The 23565-nt window shown below is 39.2% G+C and overlaps 1 protein-coding gene across 1 annotated transcript in view; it reads left to right on the top strand.

The window, feature by feature from the left end:
• Window positions 1–23565, top strand: part of asic2 (acid-sensing (proton-gated) ion channel 2) — a 230702-nt gene that overhangs the window by 150544 nt on the left and 56593 nt on the right. The window contains exon 2 of the mRNA XM_037544501.1: window positions 9258–9408. Coding sequence (XP_037400398.1) covers window positions 9258–9408 — 151 coding nt within the window. The remainder of the gene's footprint in view (window positions 1–9257; window positions 9409–23565) is intronic.

The following is a 23565-nucleotide window of genomic DNA, read 5'->3' as shown; positions in this document are numbered from 1 at the left end:
GGAACTCTTATCAAGTCGGTTACTGTAAATATCTCCCAAATGGAAATTTTACAGGAGAAGGCAAAAATGTGCTTTACTTTAATGTCAGGTAAATAGATTTTATTCAAAGTCATTTTGGAGTGTTTCTATTGGTCCAATCATAATGTTCACGTCATAATTTTCACACAGTGTAAAGGACAGCTGTGACTGTATGCAAACACACGTGAGGAAATTGAGGATTTAAACCAGCTTTAAAAAGTTTTGAAATTGCTTTTAGATTCCGTTGTAACTCCTGTCTGAATTTTAAAGATTCAAAAATCCTAAAAAAAGAATCGTTCACTTCAGTTTCCAAATACAAACAGCTATTTTTGAAAAGCTAAAAGGCTAAAAAGCTCCACTAATGATACTCACAGTTATGCTTCATGTTTTTACTAAAATTATTACTGAAAAACTGCATTGTACAATGTACAAATGTTACATGCATGTCTAACTAGCTGCAAAGGTCTGTGTTTATACTGTAAAGTGTTTAGCCAGGTGTGTAAGTGAATGTACACCACAATGTCCACCAACAATCCGATACCTACTGTAACGAGTCAAAGGTACAGTGCTGCGCTAATGATCAATCACAGTGAATGAGGTGAACTGACTCCATGGAGGTCAACCACAAAGGTGTTGATCACTTTAAACATTCCATCTTGGCAGATTCCCTCCAGGAATAGACTAAGATTTTAGCCTGTTTTAAACACAGAATCACAACTGCTTCCTCAGTACGGCTAGAGACACTTAGGCCAACTAAACAGAGGCAGGAAAAGTCTGTATTTTCTACCAAATTCCATCTAGTTTGTGTGAATGAATACAAAAGTGAGGTATAAACATTAATAGTTATTTTTTGTAAAGTAGTCTGTAAAGAGACTGAATTGTCTTATTGTGTGCATCACCACCTGCCTTTTAGCTTCAATGCCCAGTGTTGGCAGCTCTGCTCAGTTTCTCTTTGTTCAGCACTCAGTGAACTACATGTTACTTTGAATACAACATGTTTGTTTGAAATAGATCAGGGGCAGAATGTTTCACGTAGCATTGATGGAGCGTTTTTGTATACAAACACACAGTGAGCCACCAAAGAACAAGGTTTATAAAATTTCACAGTGTACAGCTGGCTTTAGAGAACATTCAACTACAGCTTAACCAGCCAAATAAAGACTTGAGATGTAAAACTCCACAAGTGAGCTACTCAGATGTGATTCCTGCTGTCACTGTGCTACATGCTTTTCTGAGCAAAGCTCTACTTGATTCAAGGTAACTTAGCTAGCATAGCTGTAGCATAGCTAGCTAATTCACATAATTTAAAATCAGCTACATTTTAATGATTTAACTGTTAAAGGTACATTGCACTCATTCACACTAACTACTACTTAATTTTAGGTAGGTTACTCAGTATGGTATCAGACTCTGTATCCACAGGTACTGAAGATGTGTACAGATGCAGCCCTAGTTATAGCATTGGTAATCAGATATTTACAAAGTGAAAGTTTTACATTGAAATCTGTTATATATTAAAAATCACGTGTGCTTTATTTTATGTTGGTACAGGTGGTGTTAGGTAAACTAGCTTGCCTAGTGTTAACTAGTTAGGCTAATGTTAACTAACTTTACAACTGTTTGAGAATGAACTCATTGTCCATTTTATCAGCTCCACTTACTGTACAGGTGCACTTTGATGTTCTACAGTTACAGACTGCAGTCCATCTGTTTCTCTGATACTTTGTTAGCCCCCTTTTACTCTGTTCTATAAGTGGAACTGATAAATTGGACAATGAGTGTAGAAACAAGGATTGATGAATTAGCTATGCAATAAAGTCTTTGATTCAGTATAATCTGCCTGTCCTATAAATATTTCCTAGAAATGACCACATGATGCTGTATAAAACTGTGAAACACATACAAAGTGTACAAAGTAACAACACATTACTTAGTATTTATGGTACTTCAGTAGTAGCTGCCACAGCTAATGGACGGAAGCCAGAGCTGGTCTGGGTGACAGCAGTCTTGTTGTTGGCTTTCGAAAAGACCACTTTCATGGACAGCTGCTACTTTAATCACCTAAAGTGATGGGCCACTCTAGGGTACAAGGCTAATGCTTTAACTTCTCTGTGTTGTGCTTGTTTTCTGATAAGATTCAGGCATTCAGTCAGACCAGAGGGTGCCAGACTCTTCTGGAAAGCTAATAGTTTCTTTTTATGGAATACTAAATGAGAATCTCCACATGCACGTGATTTGTGAACAAGTGTGGTCTTGATGCTTAATGACTTTAGTATGACACACACTCCTCTGAATGCCTAATGACTGTGATTTTGCTTGGTGTTAGCACGCTAATTAGCACAGGGTTTTTGACTCTTTGAAACAGGCTTTCCAGTTTCATAGCTGCACACTGAACTCTGGCTAACAAGGTTTGGCTTCTTTTGACAGTTATATGCATTTCAACTCTTTGTGAAGTGCAGAAGGAAAAGAAGAAGCAGCCCAGGCAAAGGACAAATTTTCCAGGCAGATTAGCATAATGAAGTTAGAGGTCATTTGAAAACGTTTAAAACTTTCTTTTCAGAAGTATTTTCAAGCATTTCCCAGAGCTTTTCTTGGACTGAAAACAGCAGTTAATAGCTATGCTGTTATTGATGCTGAATGCAGCACCCAGGGTGGTGATTTACAAAGCTAACACTACAGCTGTACGTTTTACTGTAAATAACAACCATCATAATGGCTTATTGATGGCTATGAGAGAGATGGGAGGGTATTAACTAATCCTTAGAAACACTGACATTTAATTGACAACAGATTATGCTAATTATATGCTACCATTCAGACGTTTTCAATACACTGTTATATTAATAACTGTTGTAGTTTTATTCAGTAGCAGTATAAATAGTGAGGGCACAGTCAGAACTGATTCAGTTTATGGTGACCTTACTCAGGTTCTTCACAACAGTGTAACAAATGTAACACAAATACATCATTTTAATAAAAGTGCCCTTCAGTCTGTTTTTTGAAATACATTAATCTTATTCAGTGCTTATGCATGTATTTTAAAGTCCACATAATTCTATGCAAAAGTTTGAACATCCCTGAATGACACATTTTGTTGTTTTTTGAGCACAAATACAGTGGACAGACTTCAGTATGACATTTTCTACTCATTTTAGGGCGTACTTCCTATTTACTTGCTGAGTTTAACTTATTGGACAGGTGGGTTGTGAGTAATAAAATATAAAATGTGCCTTAACTTTCATACAGGCCATATTTTGTGTTTTATTATCAGCATTTGAATTTTTTATGAGCATTGTTGTGTATGTGTAGCAGCTGGTTTTATATTATTTAAAACAGTGATTCTGTACCTTTGAATGGTAGTCTCAGTCTGCTTCACATGTAGGTGAGACTCTCCAGCAAGTTTACATCTCTCTCTCTCTCTCTCTCTCTCTCTCTTTCTCTCGCTCTCTCTCTCGCTCTCTCACTCTCACTCTCTCTCACTCTCTATCACTCTCTCTCTCTCTCTCACTCTCACATTCTTTCAGGCTTTTGCTGCTACTGTTAAGTAGATGTTCTAGAAGTTGAAGGATGGCACTCTGAATATTCATGTTTTTTATCTGGCCTGGGAGCTGACACAGTTCTCCAGGGTTTGTTGATTTATAGGTGTATGTGAATATTTGTGCGTATGAGTGTGTGTGCGGGCACGTCCATGTACTGTAAGGACTCTGCACAGTCACACACTTCTCTTTAAATGCTAAGCAGGTCTGTGCTCTTCATGAGTCAGCACCGGCTCTGTGAGAAAGCCATGTGAGTACTGTTCTCAGGTCAGTATGGGCACAGCGCTGTGTGATGTGTGTTGAGAACAGTGTAGAAATGAACTCCTTCTGACTCTGTTCTCTCTTTGTTGAGTGATATCTCAGCCATAGGATCATTTATCAGGTCTCATGGTTGTCCTTGTGAATAAAAGCATTTTAAACAAGACGTTTAATAATAAGCCTTCAGTACTACAGCAACAGTTCCTAGGGGGGAAAAAAGATGATTATGACTCTTATGACTCTCTTCTTATGAATTTATTGTCTTAAAATCAAATCGATTTTAATGCAATGTCTGGGGAGCTTGTACTAAAACAATACTTTTTGTTTTAGTTCATTTTATTTTATATCAACATAGTCCTTAGAGGTCATATTATCAGAAGTATCCATACTATCTATATCATTCGTTCACTGCATAGAGGCCAAAGAGTTGCTACATTGAGTCTGTGAAGTCCAGACAGGCCATTTATTTATTTATTTATTGGCTTGCTTATTGATTTAGCAAATGCAACATTCACATGCTAAGGAATTGTTTATGTCCACTGTGGAGGACAAATAATCCTCCTTTTAGCTTGGACTTGAACTCCTGCCTCCCCTTTGAAGGCTGGTCAGTCATGGGCTTTGGCCAATCTTGAATCTATTCTGTCATGACCACAATCTCTGTGGGAGGTCAGTGCCAGGGACCTCTTTTTAGCTTCTTTATATTAGATTTTTTTTTGGAATATTGTGTGCTTCCGTTACCTTTTCCAGACAGATTGAATGGTGATGTCTCTTGGAGGACTTTCTCAGATTGGCCATCTTAATGTTGACGAACTGTTGGAATCCATAGAGTTGATCGGTTAACTCCATAGAGTTTAACCGTTGGTGTCCACTTTACAGTTGGAATGTAGAGTCCATCGAGATAGTCCATGAGACCATAGGTACCACAGAGTTATAGAGTTGGTGCATAGGCTCCAGAGTCCATTGAGACTGCATGCAGTTGTTTAGCTTAGCTTGAGCAACATATTGACCAAAACTAAGTTTATTTTGTATGTATTCAAGCTTATGTGTATCACTCAGTTTTCATCCATCCACATATTTCATGGATCCAATTGCTGTTTTGTTTCAGAACATTTCTGCTTTATGAGTCTTTTTCTGAGCTGTCTACCTGGCTTGATTGGTTTCGACAGTGCACACGAGGATAATGAGCATAGGCAGCCTCTGGAGGAGGCTGCACTGTAGGCACGATTATTCCAATCAATCACCCTGTGCAAGTAGACAGGAAGGGCTTTGACCTACATCTCCATGAGGATTGACTTGGGCTAATTGATGAACATCTTTTTTTCACTCTTCTGCTTTGTCCTCCTAGCTATCATTCCTTTCTTCTCTAGGATGTGGTTGGGGGGCTTGGGGGGTGATGCACTGAATGTCATGCTGGTCATTGCACTTTATAAATGCAAGACTCTAAAAAAAATCCCCATGCTCATGTGCTTCTCTGTGTATGTCAACCTTAACTGTCAGAACAAGCCTGAGTGTTGCATCAGATCACTCGGTTAATTATCTATATTACCTCAGCCTACCCTCTGCTACCTGTAGGTTGGTTAAATAGCAGGATTTTGGGTTAGATCCAGTAGCATATAAAACATTTTAGATATTTTGTCATTTTGAGGTGCACAAGTAGTGTTAAGGTTTATTTTCTGTCTGTGTATTTGCGTACAAGGGGTTTATGAGGGGATATAGGTCCCACAAGCTTGCAGAGGTGTACCTGTCATGTGAATTTATGATACTAAGCATCAGTCAAATGCTGATTGGTTGAGCAGGGAAGGACCATGAATGGTATTTAGCAAAATACAGTGCAGAGACACAAAACACAGGAAAATGTAACCAAGAAATTGGCTGAGAAAGTGAATCCCAGTAAGTATTTATTTGACCTCTCTTTAAACCAGAATAAAAACAGTGAAGTCTAATAAATTCCTGGAGGGAGATTATCACATTGAATATTTTTGTTATTGTTATTAATAAACATGAGTGCATTTATTAATGTTCAATACAAGAAAAGGGCAAGATTCAGAGTTTTTAATAGATTGACATTTCTGTCCTTATTTTTTCATTTCTGACAGAATTTACTGTGAAATAAGTGCATGTAGTGCATGTGTGAATTCCACAGATTTTTCAAAATGTATATATATATAATATATATATAATATATATATATATCACTATATATATATATATATATATATATATATATGAAACAATGTTTCAAGCATCACTATTCTATTCTATATATATATATATATATATATATATATATATATACTTCCTGTTTATGGCACATTAGTATATGGGAGGGGGAAATCTTCAAGATGGGTGGTGAGCAAGGCGGCCATTTTGAAGTCGGCCATTTTGGATCCAACTTTAGTTTATTCAAAAGGAAGAGGGTCATGTGACACATCAGACTTATTGAGAATTTCACAGGAAAAACAATGCTGTGCTTGGTTTTAACATAACTTTATTCTTTCATGAGTTGTTTAAAAGTTTCTGACCACTTATAAAATGTGTTCAAAGTGTTGCACATTGTGTTGGATTGTCAATGCCACCCTCTTCTCCCACTCTTCACACACTGATAGCAACACCGCTGAAGAAATGCTAGCACAGGCTTCCAGTATCCGTAGTTTCAGGTGCTGCACATCTCGTATCTTCACAGCATAGACAATTGCCTTCAGATGACCCCAAAGATAAAAGTCTAAGTGGGTCAGATCAGGAGACCTTGAAGGCCATTCAACTGGCCCACGACGACCAATCCACTTTGGAAGCTGGCACGTTCCCTGCGTTTTTCCAGCAAGATGGTGCACCACCACATTATGGGTGTCAGGTTCGAGCATTCCTAGATGAACAGTTTCCTCGATTCTATTGGTGCAATGTAACCTACATCTAACTTTAGTCTGGACCCCATGTCACACTCCAGTCCTCACAAGCCAAAACACTGCAGACTATAGCACACTGCCTCATTAAGCACTCCTCAGCTAATTATCAAGGACTTGAATTCGGAGTGTTAAACAAGGGAAAATACTAATGTCCACAGCACAGAAGGACGCCAGTGTGACATTGACATCTGAACAGATCCCACTCATAAGTTTGCATGCACAAAAGATCTGTGCTTCGCGTGGCACACCCATCCAGACGTAAATAATCACTAGCCTAAAGTTGATGCTCATGTAAATGTGCAGTGGAGCTTTCAGTTTCATCCTCGCCAGCATCACAAGAAGTTCTAATGGCTGACAGCTGGGCTCATTACCCAGAATGCATTTGAGCTCACTGTAAAAGGGCATGTTCTTCGGCCATGGCCATTTCTTCAGTTTGTGACCTTGGTTTCTTCAAACTTTGCTTTCAGACTTTTAACTATTCTTTGACCCTACAGCTACATTCTCCTGTAGCTCGTACAACCATTTGTTTTGGAATCTATTCGAACATTGGGTCAGTTCTGATAAATACCTTCTAATTTTGTTTTGTACAGAAACATCATCCCAAATGCTTGAAGTCTGTTACCTAAGTACACCCCCTCCCCTGTTCTGTTCAGACTGAGTCTCATTGCCGCATTTCGAATACGTAACAGCTGTCAGTACCACATATGAAAGTGTCCCAAATGAAAGTGAAAATGTCAGATTCGGTGGGTTTTTAGCTCTTCACACTGCCACCCAGTTCAAACATCTGTGTCATATGAAGAAAAAGAACAGATTTAGGCCACTTTTAGCTGCTGTGTGTTAAGGGGGCCACCCATTTGTCTCTAATGTCTACAACACATCTATACAGTGGAATGGAAGTGGTGATGACTACTGGGTTCTACATAATGTTTCTTTCTGGCATGTTCACAATCACTGCTTCACATGTGGTGGTAAAGTAGCCTAGTACGTTTTGCAATTTTCTGCAAAAGATTTGTCAATTAATAAGTTATGATGTCATGTAGCAGTGCTATTAAACCAGTGAAATACTAGATGCTGAAAACATGCAAAACACTAGCATTGATACACACCTAACGGAGGCCAGTGCTCAGTCTAGACCTTATGCTGGACAGAGGGTAGAGAGCTAAAGTCCAGCCTAGAGCCATGTTCAGGCAATCCAGATATGGTGCATTATCCTGTTTTGTATTATTCTTAAACCATTGCCTGCTATTGCAAGTCTGCAGAGCTGTGCTTTGAGTGAATGCTGATTGGCTATCCTGGGGTTTTGGCGGCAGGATGAAACTCAAACAGTTGTAGGATAGGCAACATTAGCTTTCCAAGCATTTTCCCACTCTCTCTGCTCCATCTCCCCCCATCTGCGCACCATTGCCTGGCTAGATTCAACCGCAAACCACATCCTCCATGGACTCACTGAACTCTGGATAGAGAGAGAAATTGAGAGAGTTAGAGAGAGAGAGAGAAAGGGAGACTATGGTGGTGTGTTTTTTCTTATGCTCCATTACTCTCTAATAGGACGGATTTGTCTCTCATCAGTCCATAGTGTAAAGTCTCTGGCTGTTAAACGAATGGAAGTGCAACCAGCTTTCGTTCCTCTCCTGCACTTGAGTCTGTCTGAATCCAGTGTAGCAGAGGTCATTCCATCACTCTCTGTCCGATAGACAAATCCTCAGTGGGGTGACCAGGGGACAAGCTAGTTTCACTCTGCTCTCCGCCATCTATTTAGAGCTTTTTGCATTTTCTGCTCTCTCTGTCGAATGGGAGAAGTGAAATGTAACTCAGGCTGACTTATTCGCAGAATTATTTATTAAAGAAAAAAGTCTTTTAAACGTGAACCACAAAGACACCTTTCCTACAAGCTGAAGATCTGACCAGAATATTCTCTCTCTCTCTTTCTCTCTCTCCCTTGTTCTTTCCCTCTCTCTCACACACCCACAATCTCTCCCCTCTATTTCTTTTTTTTCTCTCTACTGATTGCTCTTTCTCTCTTGCCCTCTCACTCATTCAACCGCTTTTCATCTCTCCCTTTTTCACTCCCTTTCTCTCTTTCTATCTCTGTTCTCTCCTCCACCTTTGTCTCCTTTTCTCTACCTCTTACCCTCTCTCTCAGTTCTATTCTTTGTTTTCATTTGTGAATCTCTCTCTCTCCCTAGCTCACTCCCCTTCCTCTTTCTCACTCCATCTCTTTTTCTATTTCTTACACGCCTTCTCTATCATCTCTCTCCCTCTCTCTTGATCTCTTGCCTCCATCTCTTTCATTTTATTCTTCATTTGCTGTTCCTCGCGCTCTCTTTTTGTGACCCTCCCCCTTTCTCTTATATTCTCTCTGCCCCCCTCTTATATGGTATAGCAAATATTTAAAGAAAAAAGTTGAAACTTGAATTAACCTTCTTGAATTCACAGGCTTTGCTGTCTGTGGCTGTGAGGCCTAACCCTGAATATTCTCTCTCTCTCTCTCTCTCTCTCTCTCTCTCTCTCTCTCTCTCTCTCTCTCGGTTTCTCTCTGCAGGTGTTTACGCGGTATGGGAAGTGTTATATGTTCAATGCAGCTGAAGAAGGTAAGACTCTGAGGACCACAATGAAGGGAGGAACCGGCAACGGCCTGGAGATCATGCTGGACATTCAGCAAGATGAGTACCTGCCTGTGTGGGGGGAAACAGGTATGTACACACACCACAAATGGGAGAGTGTGTGTGTTATTCTGAAAATGTGTTTTCCAAACTATTCATCTTTATCCTTCCATTAAATATTCCTGATGGGTTTGGTCTCCCAGAATGTCAGGGCCCCCATGAGAGCACGAAACATCATTAAATGGGTAGATGGGCATGGCCTTCACAGTCAACCTAGTTAAACACCTATGGGAGTTTTTGGTCATATGTGTAGTGTTCACCACCACCTTCTCCAGAACATCAATTGAGGCAATGTCTTTTGGAAGAATAGTGTTCCTTGCCTCTAGTACTTATTTTGGGCCTATTTGTCAATCCATCATGACTTTATTGTGATGTAAGGGGCCACTAATGTTTTAAAAGGTGTCAAAGGTGCACAAGAACATGTATTTTGGCAGTTGCAATGTATGTGAACACACTACAACAGTGCCTGAAATATTCCTAGATGAGTGACCTGCAAGTGGCTGTGATGTCATACCCATTGAATCTTACATTTATTTGATTACGAAAATAAATACATTTTCAGCTAATATTTTAAGTAAAAGCAAATTATGAAACCAGAATTTGACTGTATTTGCTGGGCAAGCTATCAGACCTCTTCATGTGCAGTGGCCATGAAAGCCTTTAGGTTGAATAGAACAAGGAAAGAGTTTAGAGTGCTTAGTAGAAGCAAGGCACCATTCAGCCAGCAACAAAGTTTTATTTTGCACTGTAACTTTTTTACAGTATGAAGATGAATATCCTTGTAATAAAATAATATTGTAAAAATCATCACGCGGTTATAAGCATTGGCAATGTACACGCTATTCATGGTAATTCTTTACTAAAACATTTGTAAGGGTACATGACTACTACATAAGCTACATGAGCCTTTCATGATGCCTGACCTGAACCTTCATAAATGCTTGTAAAGGCTAATTCCAGCAAATCGTAAAGGAAGCTTTTGTCAATTGCGATGTTGTTTCACACAGGATGTGCGCCTGACTTTATAAATGTCTACATAGGTTTATGTCAGTTGTCATGAAAGGCTTATGTAGATCTTATAAATCCAGCCCTCAGTAAAGCTTTACCACTAAAACTAATCGACTATAGGCTATTCAAAGCAATATTTCTTAATGATGGATAAAAAGCCATTTGCTTGCCAAACAAGGATTGGATCCATGCTGGAAATATATGATGTGGTCCACTGATGTAGTCTAATCCCATACACTTGGGCTGATATATATATAAACTTTAGGCCTCTTTGTTCTTTTCAGGCAGACCTGGTTATAAAACATTCCTGCCTTTAGCATTCTCCTTCACTCTCCCAGTGGCACCTTATTAAAGCAGTCAAATGCTCTGTCAAATGTTTTCAGCGTGATGCCTTTCCCCTGGGACTGTTAAAGAGAGTTGAGAGTCCCTCATTACTTCACTAAGATCGCTTTACTGCTCCAACACTTCTCCTCTGGGATCACCTTGTCCTTTTTATATGGACGTGGGTGGCCAGGCCTAAGTGTGGAGACATAGCAGGCTGTCTAATGTTATGATTTGTAATGCAGTTCTGAAATTCTGACAGAAATCCAGCTAGACATAGTCAGTGTCTGAAGTTTGCTCCTTTAGTTTTGTGCTGATGTAGCTAACAATGTAAGCCTATGAAGCCTAAAACAATCAGCAATGGTTCTAGAGCCTTAGCATTGCAACTGCAGCTTCAGCCAGGACTGAAGAACATTCAGGGCCTTAAAGTGATTGAGTGATTGAAGACCTTGAAGATTAAGTAAGTGTATTCACAATGTCTGGAGGGTCATTCCATTCAGGTTCTTAAAAACAAACAATAAAATCATTACATTACATTAAATTGAACTGGAAGCCAATGAAAGAAAGCTAAAAACCCTTTCCTTTGCCCCAGTCAAGATGCAGCATTTTAAACTGCTGAGAATTTTCACATGTAGTTTGTAATAAGGTGTAAAAGAGCCCAGGTTTTCTAGAAAGCTTGTGAATTCAGAGGAACCAAACAAGATAACCTCAGTTTTGCTCTAATTCAGCTGCAGATAATTATTGGTCATCCAGTTTTAACATCGTCACTGCACTAATTGAGCCTCTGGGTACCAGGCCTCTGTAAATCTTCAGCATAAGAATTAAAAAAGATATTATGCTTAGTATAATTTGTCCCAGAGGGAGCATATATGTGAATAAGGTGTAGGCCCCAAGATAGACCCCTGAGAAGCCCCAGAAGAGATGGCAGTGAAAGAGGAGAAATAATTCTAATGGCCATCTTGAAGCCTTGATATATTTTTTTTCACACCATTTTTATTGAAACCTACATATGCACGTCTGTTTGAAATTACCCAACAGTTTAACACCGTTTGAGGTAAGTGTGTGATGATTTAGCCATGCAGTTTGCTCCATGCTGATTGGTACACTTAAGCTGCCATTTCTTATTTTTTTGCCAAACTAATGCTTTAACATCGTGGGAGTGAAAATTCTAAGCTGCATGTGGTTTAACAGCAAGGGTAATGCTGAGAGGGAATCAAGGCTTTATCGGCGTTTTAGCTGCTCCCAGCACTGCCAACAAATCCTCTAGATTAAGCCACCTCAAGCTAGCTGCAGCAAGCGTGGAGCAACACAGGCAGGCAGTTGGGCCTTAAATAACCCTGGGAATTAGTGCTGGTCTAGGATCAGTTTCCCTCGGCCAATATGTGGAACTGGGTTTGTATCAGTATTACAGTGATCTTCTTTCGATTCCTTCCACAGCAAGTATTGCTGGTCTCGGAACAGTTTTCTTGTGGTCAGATTCTGACTGCAAACATGCAATAGAGCACATGGAACTGGACTCAGATCAGTATTAGGGCTTCAGTATTGTGAGCATTCAGGGAGTGTAGATGAACATGTAGAGCTGTTCGGATCTCCTCAGTCTGCTCACCATTATCTATGCAAACCACCTGGCCACCCCTCACCTCCCTCTACAGTTCTCCATTAAGAACGATTCTTATTTTAGAGAAGAGAGTGAGAGACAGGAGAGCACAGGATGAGCTGGAAACAGAGCACATTGGAAAGACAAGTGGCAAAGAGCAAGTGTGTGCATGCATATGCGTCATTTCCAGTGCGTCGCACCACCCAGAAAAGCCTCGACAGAAGGTTTAGCGGAGGTCAGTTGCCTAGGTGGAGTGGAAGAAGAACTGTGAGGAATGCATTATGATTTGTTTCAGAGTACTACTTTGAGTTTATCCCTGAGTTTCACAAAATAAATGTTCAGCAGGATTTTTTTGCATTTTGTTTTATCCAGCTATTCTGGAACTGTTATGAAAGATGATTGATGAAGCGCCAGTTGATTTCGAAAGATGCATAGGAAGGATATAGCATGTATGTTAATGTGGGCAGGATGGAGAAGAGCAAAGGGAATGGAGTGCTTGCTATCATTATCCATCATGTTGGCTCTCAATGGCAAACGGTGCTTGGAACACTCATTCTCTTCTCTTTTTCTCGTCTCGACTCATCTCTTTTTTCTTCTTCCCTTCACTTTTTGTCATCTCATCTTCTCTCTTTCCTTCTCCTCCATTTTTCTCGTCTTGTCTTGTCTCTTCTCTTTTCTTCTCTTTTTCTCGTCTCGCTTTGTCTCTTCTCCTTTTTTCTCTTTCTTGTCACGTCTCTTCTTCTCTTTTCTTCTCTTCTTTTTCTCATCTTGTCTCTTTTTCTTGTCTTGTATCTTTTCTTCGTTTCTCTTTTCATCTCTTCTTTTCTTCTCTTCACTTCTCTTCTACTCTCTTCTCTTCTACCCTTCTGCTCTCTTCACTTCTACCGTCTTCTTTTCTCCTTTTGTTTCTTATCTTCACTTCTTATCTCTTCTCTTTTCCTTCTGTAGTCTTTTCATCTTCTCTCCTTTGCTCTTCTATCCCCTTCTGTTCTTTTCTTTTCTCGTCATTTTTTCCCTTCTGTACTCTCTTTTCTCTTTTCCTTAAGTACTATTTTTTCATCTCCTCTTCTCATCACATCTTTCTTCTTCTATTCATCTTCTCTTCTCTTCTCTTCATTTCATCTCTTCTCTGCTCATCTTGTCACATCTCTCTTCTCTTTTCCTTCTGTAATATTCTTTCATCTTCTCTTCTTGTCTCGTCTCTTCTTCCTCTTCACTTCTCTCTACTAATTTGTTTCTTCTCTTTCACCTTTTAGATTGTCTTTAGTTTCTCATCTCCTCCTTTTATGTCTTCTCTTTGCTTCTCCTCTATTTCTGTCTCTTTCTTCTTGTAAACTAATCAGCAAAAAGTCTTCAGTGTTTCATTGTGGCTGAGTGAAACCATCACACCAATACAAACAGTTGTGTACCTGATGGTTTTTCTGTCCCAAGCTGTGCAAAATGTTGCTATTTTGCTGAAGGGAAAAAACACCTCATGCTTGCTCTCCTTAGACACGAACAAATATACAGGTATCGAGTCTGTTGCCAAACATAAAACACTTTCAAACACGTTCCAGCTCATCAAACTGTGTGTTTAGAGGACAGTTCTTTTTCATGCTGGTCCTCGTGGCTTATTTACTCTTTGTGTGTGACTTTTTTTTGTGCTGTGCTGTTTCTCTATACTGACTCTAATGATCAGTTCATGCATACACTCACTTATGTTTGTTTATTCCAAAACCTCATTCCTCCTCCCAAGTCAGAAAACATAAATAAATAATTTTGGGAAACTCTTGAACCCAACTTCATAACGTTGACATAACCATACCATAAACATGTAATGCTGTGTGCTGTCATAATTACCATTACTTTACCATTAACTTGTTACTGTTACCATTAACTGTCATGACAGATGTCATCACAGCTAACTAGAGTACACTTAGTAAACATCAGCATGTGACATGAGCTCTCATGACCTCAAACATTTACATTGGTCATGAAAATTACCATTATGATAATACAGCATTGTTATATTATTATGAAGAAATGTGTCGTGACAGCTCATGATAACCATTTATTTATTTATTTTTATATATAAATGCATGGATGGAATGTTCTCTTGTGAAGCATGTGAGACTTTGGAATCCCCCAAAATAGGAACCTTTGCTCCAATTTTTAGCTCATAATTTCTACTTCTTTGCGTTAAACATGTTAAAGTAAAATATAAAATACAAAATGAGCTATAATAATTTTGGATAATATTTTTCCCCCAAAATGTTAAACTCATTGCATGAACATTAATTGTGCATTAAAATAGGCAAAAGTTTGTTCTCTGTGAAGAGACTTAGAAAATCAAACAAAACATATACTTTGACCAGGAGCTCCCAAACTTTTGCATGCAATTTTATATATATATATAAACTTGAAACTGTAGATACACTTCACCATCCATTCGGCCTACAGTAGTTCAGCCCTGCCCCATTCGCGGTGAAGCAATAAGGAGTGTTGTTTCTGCAGACAGTCTGTAGCAGAGTTGTTAGAAAGAAGGATGAGGGGGAAAATACTGTCAGGAAACAAATATATTATCACAAACTTCAAGAAGCATCCAGATGTCTGAAAGGAGCAGCTGTTTTCCCCTGAAGATTACAGGCTTAGATAACAGTTTTCTCATTACATTTCAGTCCAGACTGATGTTTGAAAATGGCATGCGTCATTTCACTTTTAAGGCTGTCTACCAGACAGAGCAGACGCCATTTTCGCATATGACGTATGTGCTTAGTACCAAAAGCAGCCTGTTTGACTCTGAAGGAAGTTTTTGATCTGTAAAAATGTAGAATATGGGCCGATAAAAGAAAAAAAATCCTTCTCGTTTCTCTTTCTGAAGTGCACTTTAGGGCCAGCCTTATTATACAGGCTTCATGCTTTCTGCAGAGCATGCAGTTCTTTTCAACTCTTTTCTGTGTTGCATTTAGAGGGCCTGAGTCATAAATCAACAGATACAATCTACAAAAGAGTGAATTTAATGCTGCAAATGTTTAGGTTTCATTATAAAAAGCTTTTGTTATAACAGTTTGCATAAGCAAAAAACAGCAGCAACTGACCGGAAAATTCTTGAAGAACAGAATGTAGAAATGTACACTATGAAATAAAAGTGCCACAAAGCGTTCTTTGAGTAATGCTACAGAGGAACCGCTTTTGTCACTGTCAAGAACTTTTGAAATTTTGTTTATTTTCCCTTTACCCTTTGTTTATTTTCATTTCCAGGAAAAACTGCATCTCTATCAGGGAATAAAGCAAAGAACATATTTGGCAGAAAAATACACAGAAGTCTAACCAACTAAATATATTATTGTCAGTATTTAGTGTCTCTGCTATTAGTGCCTTTATTACAGCTTCTCTTCTTTTCTTGAGACTCACTTTCAGTAAAATTTTTTTTTCCAAAGTTCAGTCTTAGATGTTGTTTGCATTTTCTGCTTCTCACAATCCAAATAATTCCAGGAGCAACACCAGCAGCTTCTTTGTCGGATGTGTTTGTGTCAGAATCTTTCTCAGATCCATAGCACTGAATTGTCTTCTCACCGTGGAAGGACAGACACTGAAGCAGTTTCTGAAGCACCAGTGGAGCTTGATTTTCTCCTCTCTCTCAGAGATAAAAGCTTTAAGTCCTGTTTATCTGGAGGAGACTAGATCACATCCTCTGTATCTTTTAATACATTTTTGAAATCCAGTTTTGGAAACTTCTGTTTTTTTTTTTTTTAATTTTCCCTCTGCAAGTGGATTATTTTATATCTGATCTCCTCAGAAATTTCCCCAGAAAAATTAATAACTTGTACCTGACCATTTAGACTAAAAGTTAAACAAATAGCACTCTACTGCTTTTCCTTCCTCCCTCATTCACCTTCTCTCACTCTTCCTTGCTTTCCTCTCTAAAAGAGAACAGAGTGAAACCTCAGAAGCAGAACTGTGTGGAATTTGGTCTTCTGGAGCATCAGAAGCACCTGAATATACACACATCTGAGGTCTGCCTCACTTCCAGTCTTCACGCTTCACCTTCTTGCACACACAAAACAGCTTCTCCAAATCAAAGTCAGCAGAAGTGGATGTATTAACACCGTGCCCTGCTGCAGTATTCTCATATCTGCTCTTCTCATGAATTTTTTACGCTTCACTTCCGGCTGTCGGAGCTCAGAAACATCTATTGAAGATATGGTCCAACTGTTCTCATCAAAAGCACCTTTTCAGAGTCTAGGGTTTTTTTTTCCTACAGTAAGATATGGTCAGGTTAATTCTTTTACTCCCCCCTTATTAACTTCCACAGAGCTGAGGAGGACCCTCAATTTGGGTTAAAAGAGTCTTCAATAATCACAAGCATAAAAACAACTCGACAGCATCACATCTTTAGGTTACTGAATTTTGAATTCAGTATGTTAATGTATTTACTGAAGCTTTTGAGGAAAATCCATCATTTACTTATTAACTTAAGAGCTTATCCTACATTTTTCTTTTGCTTTTTCATTTTTTATTATTTTTTATAGCAGATGTGTAATGTACCAAAAATCAGACTTAATTGATTTTTACGTGACCACTATTTAACTTCTTTATTCTTTTGAATTTTGTTGTTGCTGCTTTGCCTTTAAGATATATTTAAATGAACTTAGTTCTGGAAGTTCTGATTGAGTCAGCAGTTATATGTAAATGTGTTGGTTTTCATGACATCACACAAACAGTGAGTTCAAAAGGGGCTGTTTTGCAGCTTAGTCTGTTTGGACTGAATTGTGCATTTAGAGGTTTTGACCATCCTACATAAAAAAGAACATATTTCTGTGATGTCGGCTCTTTTTTGTACTGCTATATCCAGGTTTGTGCATCATCATCATCATCATCATCATCATCATCATCGTCCTCTACATGCAGAACTCATGAACAGACAGAATTTAGCTTCACAGTAAATGAATATTATTCTTAAGGGGCCATTTTGACCCATTTTGACCCATTTTCCCAAATGTATAATACATATGTATAACCCTACCAGTGCGTGTGTGTGGAGGAGGGTCTTCCTCTGCGATGCAGTCTGATGTTGCTCATGACAAAGCCTTGACAAATATGTGAGCTGGCAGTTTCCCAGAAAAGGAACTGATGACATCACTGAGAGCACAGAGTGTAGCTAAGGGCGAGACAGAGCTGAAATGTCAGAGAGGGGGAGAGAGAGGTTGGGGAGAGAGAAGGGAGAAGAAATGGACAGGAAGAAAAAGAGAGAGAAAGGAAGAGAAAATGATATATTGAGAAAAGAAAGAAAAGTGTAAGAATGAGAATGAAGGAGGGACAAAAGAGTGAGAGAGAATGAAAAGAGAAAGACAAGGACACAAAAAAAGAATGTGGATGAGTGGGAGAAAGGAAGAGAGAAAAACACAAGCGCAGGGAAAAGGGGGGGAGAGAGAATAAGGAGGGAGAAAAGCAGGTGAGAGAAATTTAAGAAGAACAAAAGAGTGAGAGAATGAGAGATTGCAAAATTGAGAAAAAGAAAAGGAGAAAGAGAGAATGAAAGAGGAAGAAATGGGGAGAAAGAAAGGAAGGGAGAAAGAAAGAAAAAGAGAAAGGAAAAAAAGAGTAAAGAGAGAAAGTGAATAAGGAAGAGAGAAAAAATATAAAGAGCAAACAAAAAAAAACTGAGAATGAAAGGAGCGATACAAAAAAACCGAGAGAAAGAGAGACCGAAAAGGAGGAAGGAAGAAGGAGAACAGAGTAAGAGAGAACAAAAGAGGGAGAAATGGAGAGAGAGCAAAAAGAGAGGAAAAAGAGAGGAAAAAGAAAGGAAGAGGTAGAAAAGGGAGAGAACGGGGGGGGAATGGGGAGAGGGAGAAACAGAAAAGGAGAAAGAAAGAAGGAGAAAAGAGAGAGAATGAGGGAGAAATGGAGAGAGAGGAAAAAGAATGGAAGAGGGAGAAAAGGGAGAGAACGAGAGGGGAATGGAGAGAGGGAGAAAGAAAGAAAAGGAGAAAAGAGAGAATGAGGGAGAAATGGAGAGAAAGGAAAAAGAGAAAGGAAGAGGGAGAAAAGGGAAAGAATGAGAGGGGGAATGGAGAGCGGGAGAAACACAGAAAAGGAGAAAGAGAGAATGAGAGGGGAATGGAGAGAGGGAGAAACACAGAAAAGGAGAAAGAAAGGAGGAGAAAAGAGAGAATGAGGGAGAAATGGAGAGGAAAAAGAAAGGAAGAGGGAGAAAAGGGAGAGAATGAGAGGGGAATGGAGAGAGGGAGAAACACAGAAAAGGAGAAAGAAAGGAGGAGAAAAGAGAGAATGAGGGAGAAATGGAGAGAAAGAGGAAAAAGAGAAAGGAAGAGGGAGAAAAGGGAAAGAATGAGAGGGGGAATGGAGAGCGGGAGAAACACAGAAAAGGAGAAAGAGAGAATGAGAGGGGAATGGAGAGAGGGAGAAACACAGAAAAGGAGAAAGAAAGGAGGAGAAAAGAGAGAATGAGGGAGAAATGGAGAGGAAAAAGAAAGGAAGAGGGAGAAAAGGGAGAGAATGAGAGGGGAATGGAGAGAGGGAGAAACACAGAAAAGGAGAAAGAAAGGAGGAGAAAAGAGAGAATGAGGGAGAAATGGAGAGGAAAAAGAAAGGAAGAGGGAGAAAAGGGAGAGAATGAGAGGGGAATGGAGAGAGGGAGAAACACAGAAAAGGAGAAAGAAAGGAGGAGAAAAGAGAGAATGAGGGAGAAATGGAGAGGAAAAAGAAAGGAAGAGGGAGAAAAGGGAGATAATGAGAGGGGAATGGAGAGAGGGAGAAACACAGAAAAGGAGAAAGAAAGAAGGAGAAAAGAGAAAGGAAGAGGGAGAAAAGGGAAAGAACGAGAGGTGGAATGGAGAGAGGGAGAAACACAGAAAAGGAGAAAAAAAGGAGAAAAGAGAGAATGAGGGAGAAATGGGATGAAAAAGAGGTAAAAGAAAGGAAGAATGAGAAAAGGGAGAGAACGAGGGAAAAATGGAGAGTGGAAAAAGAAAGGGAGAAAAGAGAGAGAACGAGGGGGGAAATGGAGAGAGGGAGAAACACAGAAAAGGAGAAAAGAGTGAGAGAATGCGAGAGGGAGAAATGGAGAGAAAGGAAATTGAGAAAAGAGAGAGAACGAGAGGGAGAAATGGAGATAAAGGAAATTGAGAAAAGAGAGAGAACGAGAGAGGGAGAAATGGAGATAAAGGAAACTGAGAAAAGAGAGAGAACGAGAGAGGGAGAAATGGAGATAAAGGAAACTGAGAAAAGAGAGAGAACGAGAGGGAGAAATGGAGATAAAGGAAACTGAGAAAAGAGAGAGAACGAGAGAGGGAGAAATGGAGATAAAGGAAACTGAGAAAAGAGAGAACGAGAGAGGGAGAAATGGAGATAAAGGAAACTGAGAAAAGAGAGAGGGAGAAATGGAGATAAAGGAAATTGAGAAAAGAGAGAGAACGAGAGAGGGAGAAATGGAGATAAAGGAAACTGAGAAAAGAGAGAGAACGAGAGAGGGAGAAATGGAGATAAAGGAAACTGAGAAAAGAGAGAACGAGAGGGAGAAATGGAGATAAAGTAAACTGAGAAAAGAGAGAGAACGAGAGAGGGAGAAATGGAGATAAAGGAAACTGAGAAAAGAGAGAACGAGAGGGAGAAATGGAGATAAAGGAAACTGAGAAAAGAGAGAGAACGAGAGAGGGAGAAATGGAGATAAAGGAAACTGAGAAGAGGGAGAAATGGAGATAAAGGAAACTGAGAAAAGAGAGAGGGAGAAATGGAGATAAAGGAAATTGAGAAAAGAGAGAGAACGAGAGAGGGAGAAATGGAGATAAAGGAAACTGAGAAAAGAGAGAACGAGAGAGGGAGAAATGGAGATAAAGGAAACTGAGAAAAGAGAGAGAACGAGAGGGAGAAATGGAGATAAAGGAAACTGAGAAAAGAGAGAGAACGAGAGAGGGAGAAATGGAGATAAAGGAAACTGAGAAAAGAGAGAGAACGAGAGAGGGAGAAATGGAGATAAAGGAAACTGAGAAAAGAGAGAACGAGAGAGGGAGAAATGGAGATAAAGGAAACTGAGAAAAGAGAGAACGAGAGAGGGAGAAATGGAGATAAAGGAAACTGAGAAAAGAGAGAGAACGAGAGGGAGAAATGGAGATAAAGGAAACTGAGAAAAGAGAGAGAACGAGAGGGAGAAATGGAGATAAAGGAAACTGAGAAAAGAGAGAGAACGAGAGAGGGAGAAATGGAGATAAAGGAAACTGAGAAAAGAGAGAGGGAGAAATGGAGATAAAGTAAGTAAGAGTGAAAGGAAGATACAGAGAGAGATAAAGTGATGATGCTGGGCTGCTGGTGAGGAGGTTAATGGCAGGCAGGCAGTTAGACATGCAGGAGATAAAGTAAACTCCAGCTATGCAGCAGCATCAGACCATTTGAAGAGCAAAGACATTGACCACATTCAAACATTTCTCTTTTAATTAAAGCTTCTAACAAATTAACAGACTCACAAATGACATGTTAAAATGTGCTGCAGGAATTCTCTGCATAATTCACCAGTGTCTGATTACCGTAATTGAGATGAAAAGCTAGAGTGCAGATGTAAAGTGATGCTTTATCCAACCATCACTGTACATTTCCCTTTTCACCCAACAATGTATGCGTCCTGTATGGACAACATTCAGGCTTTGCCTGGCTGCTGCTGCTGTAATAAGCTGTGATGCACCTGTGCTTGCACAATGCTAAGCTTCCAGTACTTCTTAGTTATGTTAGCCTTTGTAGCTCCAGTGTAAATCTAAGGAGAAAACTTCTTGCGGTGAGGGGCGAATTAGTTTTTTCCTATTTAAGACAGAGCCAGAAAACACAGACTCTGTGGAGGAGGCAGATGAGCTCCTGTGGGGAGAGCAAAGTAGAGGAGTGTCCCAGCACATCATGCTCTCCCCATTCACTATGCACCTAAAACTCATTACCATGACAACAACGGTCATGATGCTGATGATGATGATCATGATGGAGCTGGTGGAAGCAAATGGAACAGAGGCGGCAGCTCCTGCTGGCAGACTACATCAATACAATATCTCCTGAAATCACTCGCAGTGTTTGTCTCAGTTTTCTTTTCTGTTCTTCATGTCCAACAACTAAATCTGTTCACACTTAAAAAAGTTTCTTTACTAAAGAAAATAGTTTATATAGAACCATTAATACTCAAGTAACCCCTGCATGATTAAAGGGTTCCTTGCATCATGAGAAGGTTCTTCAGTTTGAGGGAGAATGTACTGTAAATCTTTCTATATAGCACCTTTTTGATAAGGGTTCCGTGTAACACCAGGAATTGTTCTTCTACTGTTTTAAGCTCGACACCGTAAGCATGGTAGAACCCTTTTTGGTGCCAGGGAACCATCTACAGTAAATTCTCCATCAACTAAAGAACCCTTTAACCATGCAAAAGGTTCTTTGAGTATTGATGATTCCCTAGAATCATTTTCTTTACTAAAGAAGCCCTGAATAAGATCTATTAGAATTAATAAGAACTTGTTCTGCTGGTCTTCAGCGATTTGTGTATTTATACACTGGATAAACATCAGCATACATTGATTTTCCATTTTTACAAAAAAATAGGTAGATTTTAATAAGATAAATAAAGTGATATAAAAATTCCCCTTTTATTTATATATATATATGTTTTTTTTTTTTTTTTTTTAATTACAACTACTCCCTTTTTAGTCTTATTGTCCATTCAGTTTGATCACATTTTACCAGAGAAAATTTAAATTTAAAAATCAGTGCATTTTTAGATTGGGTCTATCTATAAACATGTAGATCTATAAACATTTCAGTTGCTTTTACTCTAAAACGTATTGTAGATTAATCCTGCATGACTCAACATGTCATCGCTCATTCTGTTTTTATCCTGTAGGAAAATTTTCTAAAGAGTGAGAAGAGTTTTCTGTGACAAGACATTTTAATCCCAAGTTTCTTGATGTCAGAAATGAAGGAAGGAAAAAAGTAAAAATGGTATTACATTAGTTGAAATATGGAAGTTGACATGTAAACAGTTGTAATCTAGATGAATTCTGAAAGGCTATGTATTCTTACTAGTGAGAACTGAAATCTCACAAGCCAAAATAACAGTCGTCCCTACTAGTTCTCTGTAATTTATGCAGAGACCTCTTTCCCGTATGAAACATTCATAAATGTAGCAGATGTCCACTGGCAACATAACCGATATATATCTTTAAAACACATTCCAAACAAATAGTACTTAAATCAGAGTTCTTATGATTTTTTTAGACTTTCTGCATAATTCAAAGGTTGAGATGTGAACAAAGCCTTTGGTTTGATGTGAAATGCTTCATTGTGGACAAACTTACTGACTCCTGATTTCTGGTCACACAAATATAGCCATGTACTGAATGTCTACCACACAAATATGGTAACCTTATTTACTGTTAAACATGACCAGTGAATCTACACGTCATCTTTAAATAAAAAATTGAGGCCACAACAGTTTTGCTTAGGCCATGAGGTTGCTCTTAGAGGCCTTAAAATCTTTAGACATTTGGTTCTTATCACCATCACTGTGAACAATTCTGACTTGGTACATTTCTCTACCACAGAACATTTCACATCAAACCACTCAATGATTTCGTATTTATCTTAACCATTTAATCATGCAGACTTTTTGAAGAATCTGTGAAATTTCCACTCTAGGATTGGTCACTTCTAATCAAAAGTACTGCAGTTGGCTTTTACAAAATGTGAAACAGGTTCTGTTACCCTGACATCTGGACACTAACAATGCTCCAGCTTTACACTCACACCCACAGACTACTGCGTCTGGAACACTCCTGGTGTGAGTCACTGCATCATTGCTGTGGCTTGTAATGGATCTGGTCTGGGTAGGGGGCCTTTTTGGCTATGATCTTCTGTCACAAGCCTCTGTTAAGAGGCCTCAGGGGGTCTGCTGACTCAGCAAACTCATGTCCACCAGGCCTTTGTAAGTGTGTGAATGAAGAAGAGAGGACCGATGCAGGTGTCAGTCTGAAGAATTGTTCAGTCTTGCTTAGTTAGTGGATTAGGAGTTACCAAACCAATGCTTACCTTTAGAAATATAGAGTTACCATTTTGTTTCGCTGTTTGAATCATGGCTGTCTGAACAATGTTGGTGAGCTGGCACTCGAGTTCACTGAGTTCAGAAGAGCAAAAAAAATGCTCCACTCTAGCTAATTGCATCAACCACTGACCTGTAAGCAGGATCAGACACAGTGCCTGTGAGATTTACTAAGGCTGTGCACAGTGGTGCTCTT

This window comes from Pygocentrus nattereri, chromosome 14, assembly GCF_015220715.1.
Source record: "Pygocentrus nattereri isolate fPygNat1 chromosome 14, fPygNat1.pri, whole genome shotgun sequence".
NCBI classification, from domain to species: Eukaryota; Metazoa; Chordata; class Actinopteri; order Characiformes; family Serrasalmidae; genus Pygocentrus; species Pygocentrus nattereri.
Note: the sequence above shows the minus strand (reverse complement) of the source record. Positions and strands in the feature narration are given on the sequence as shown.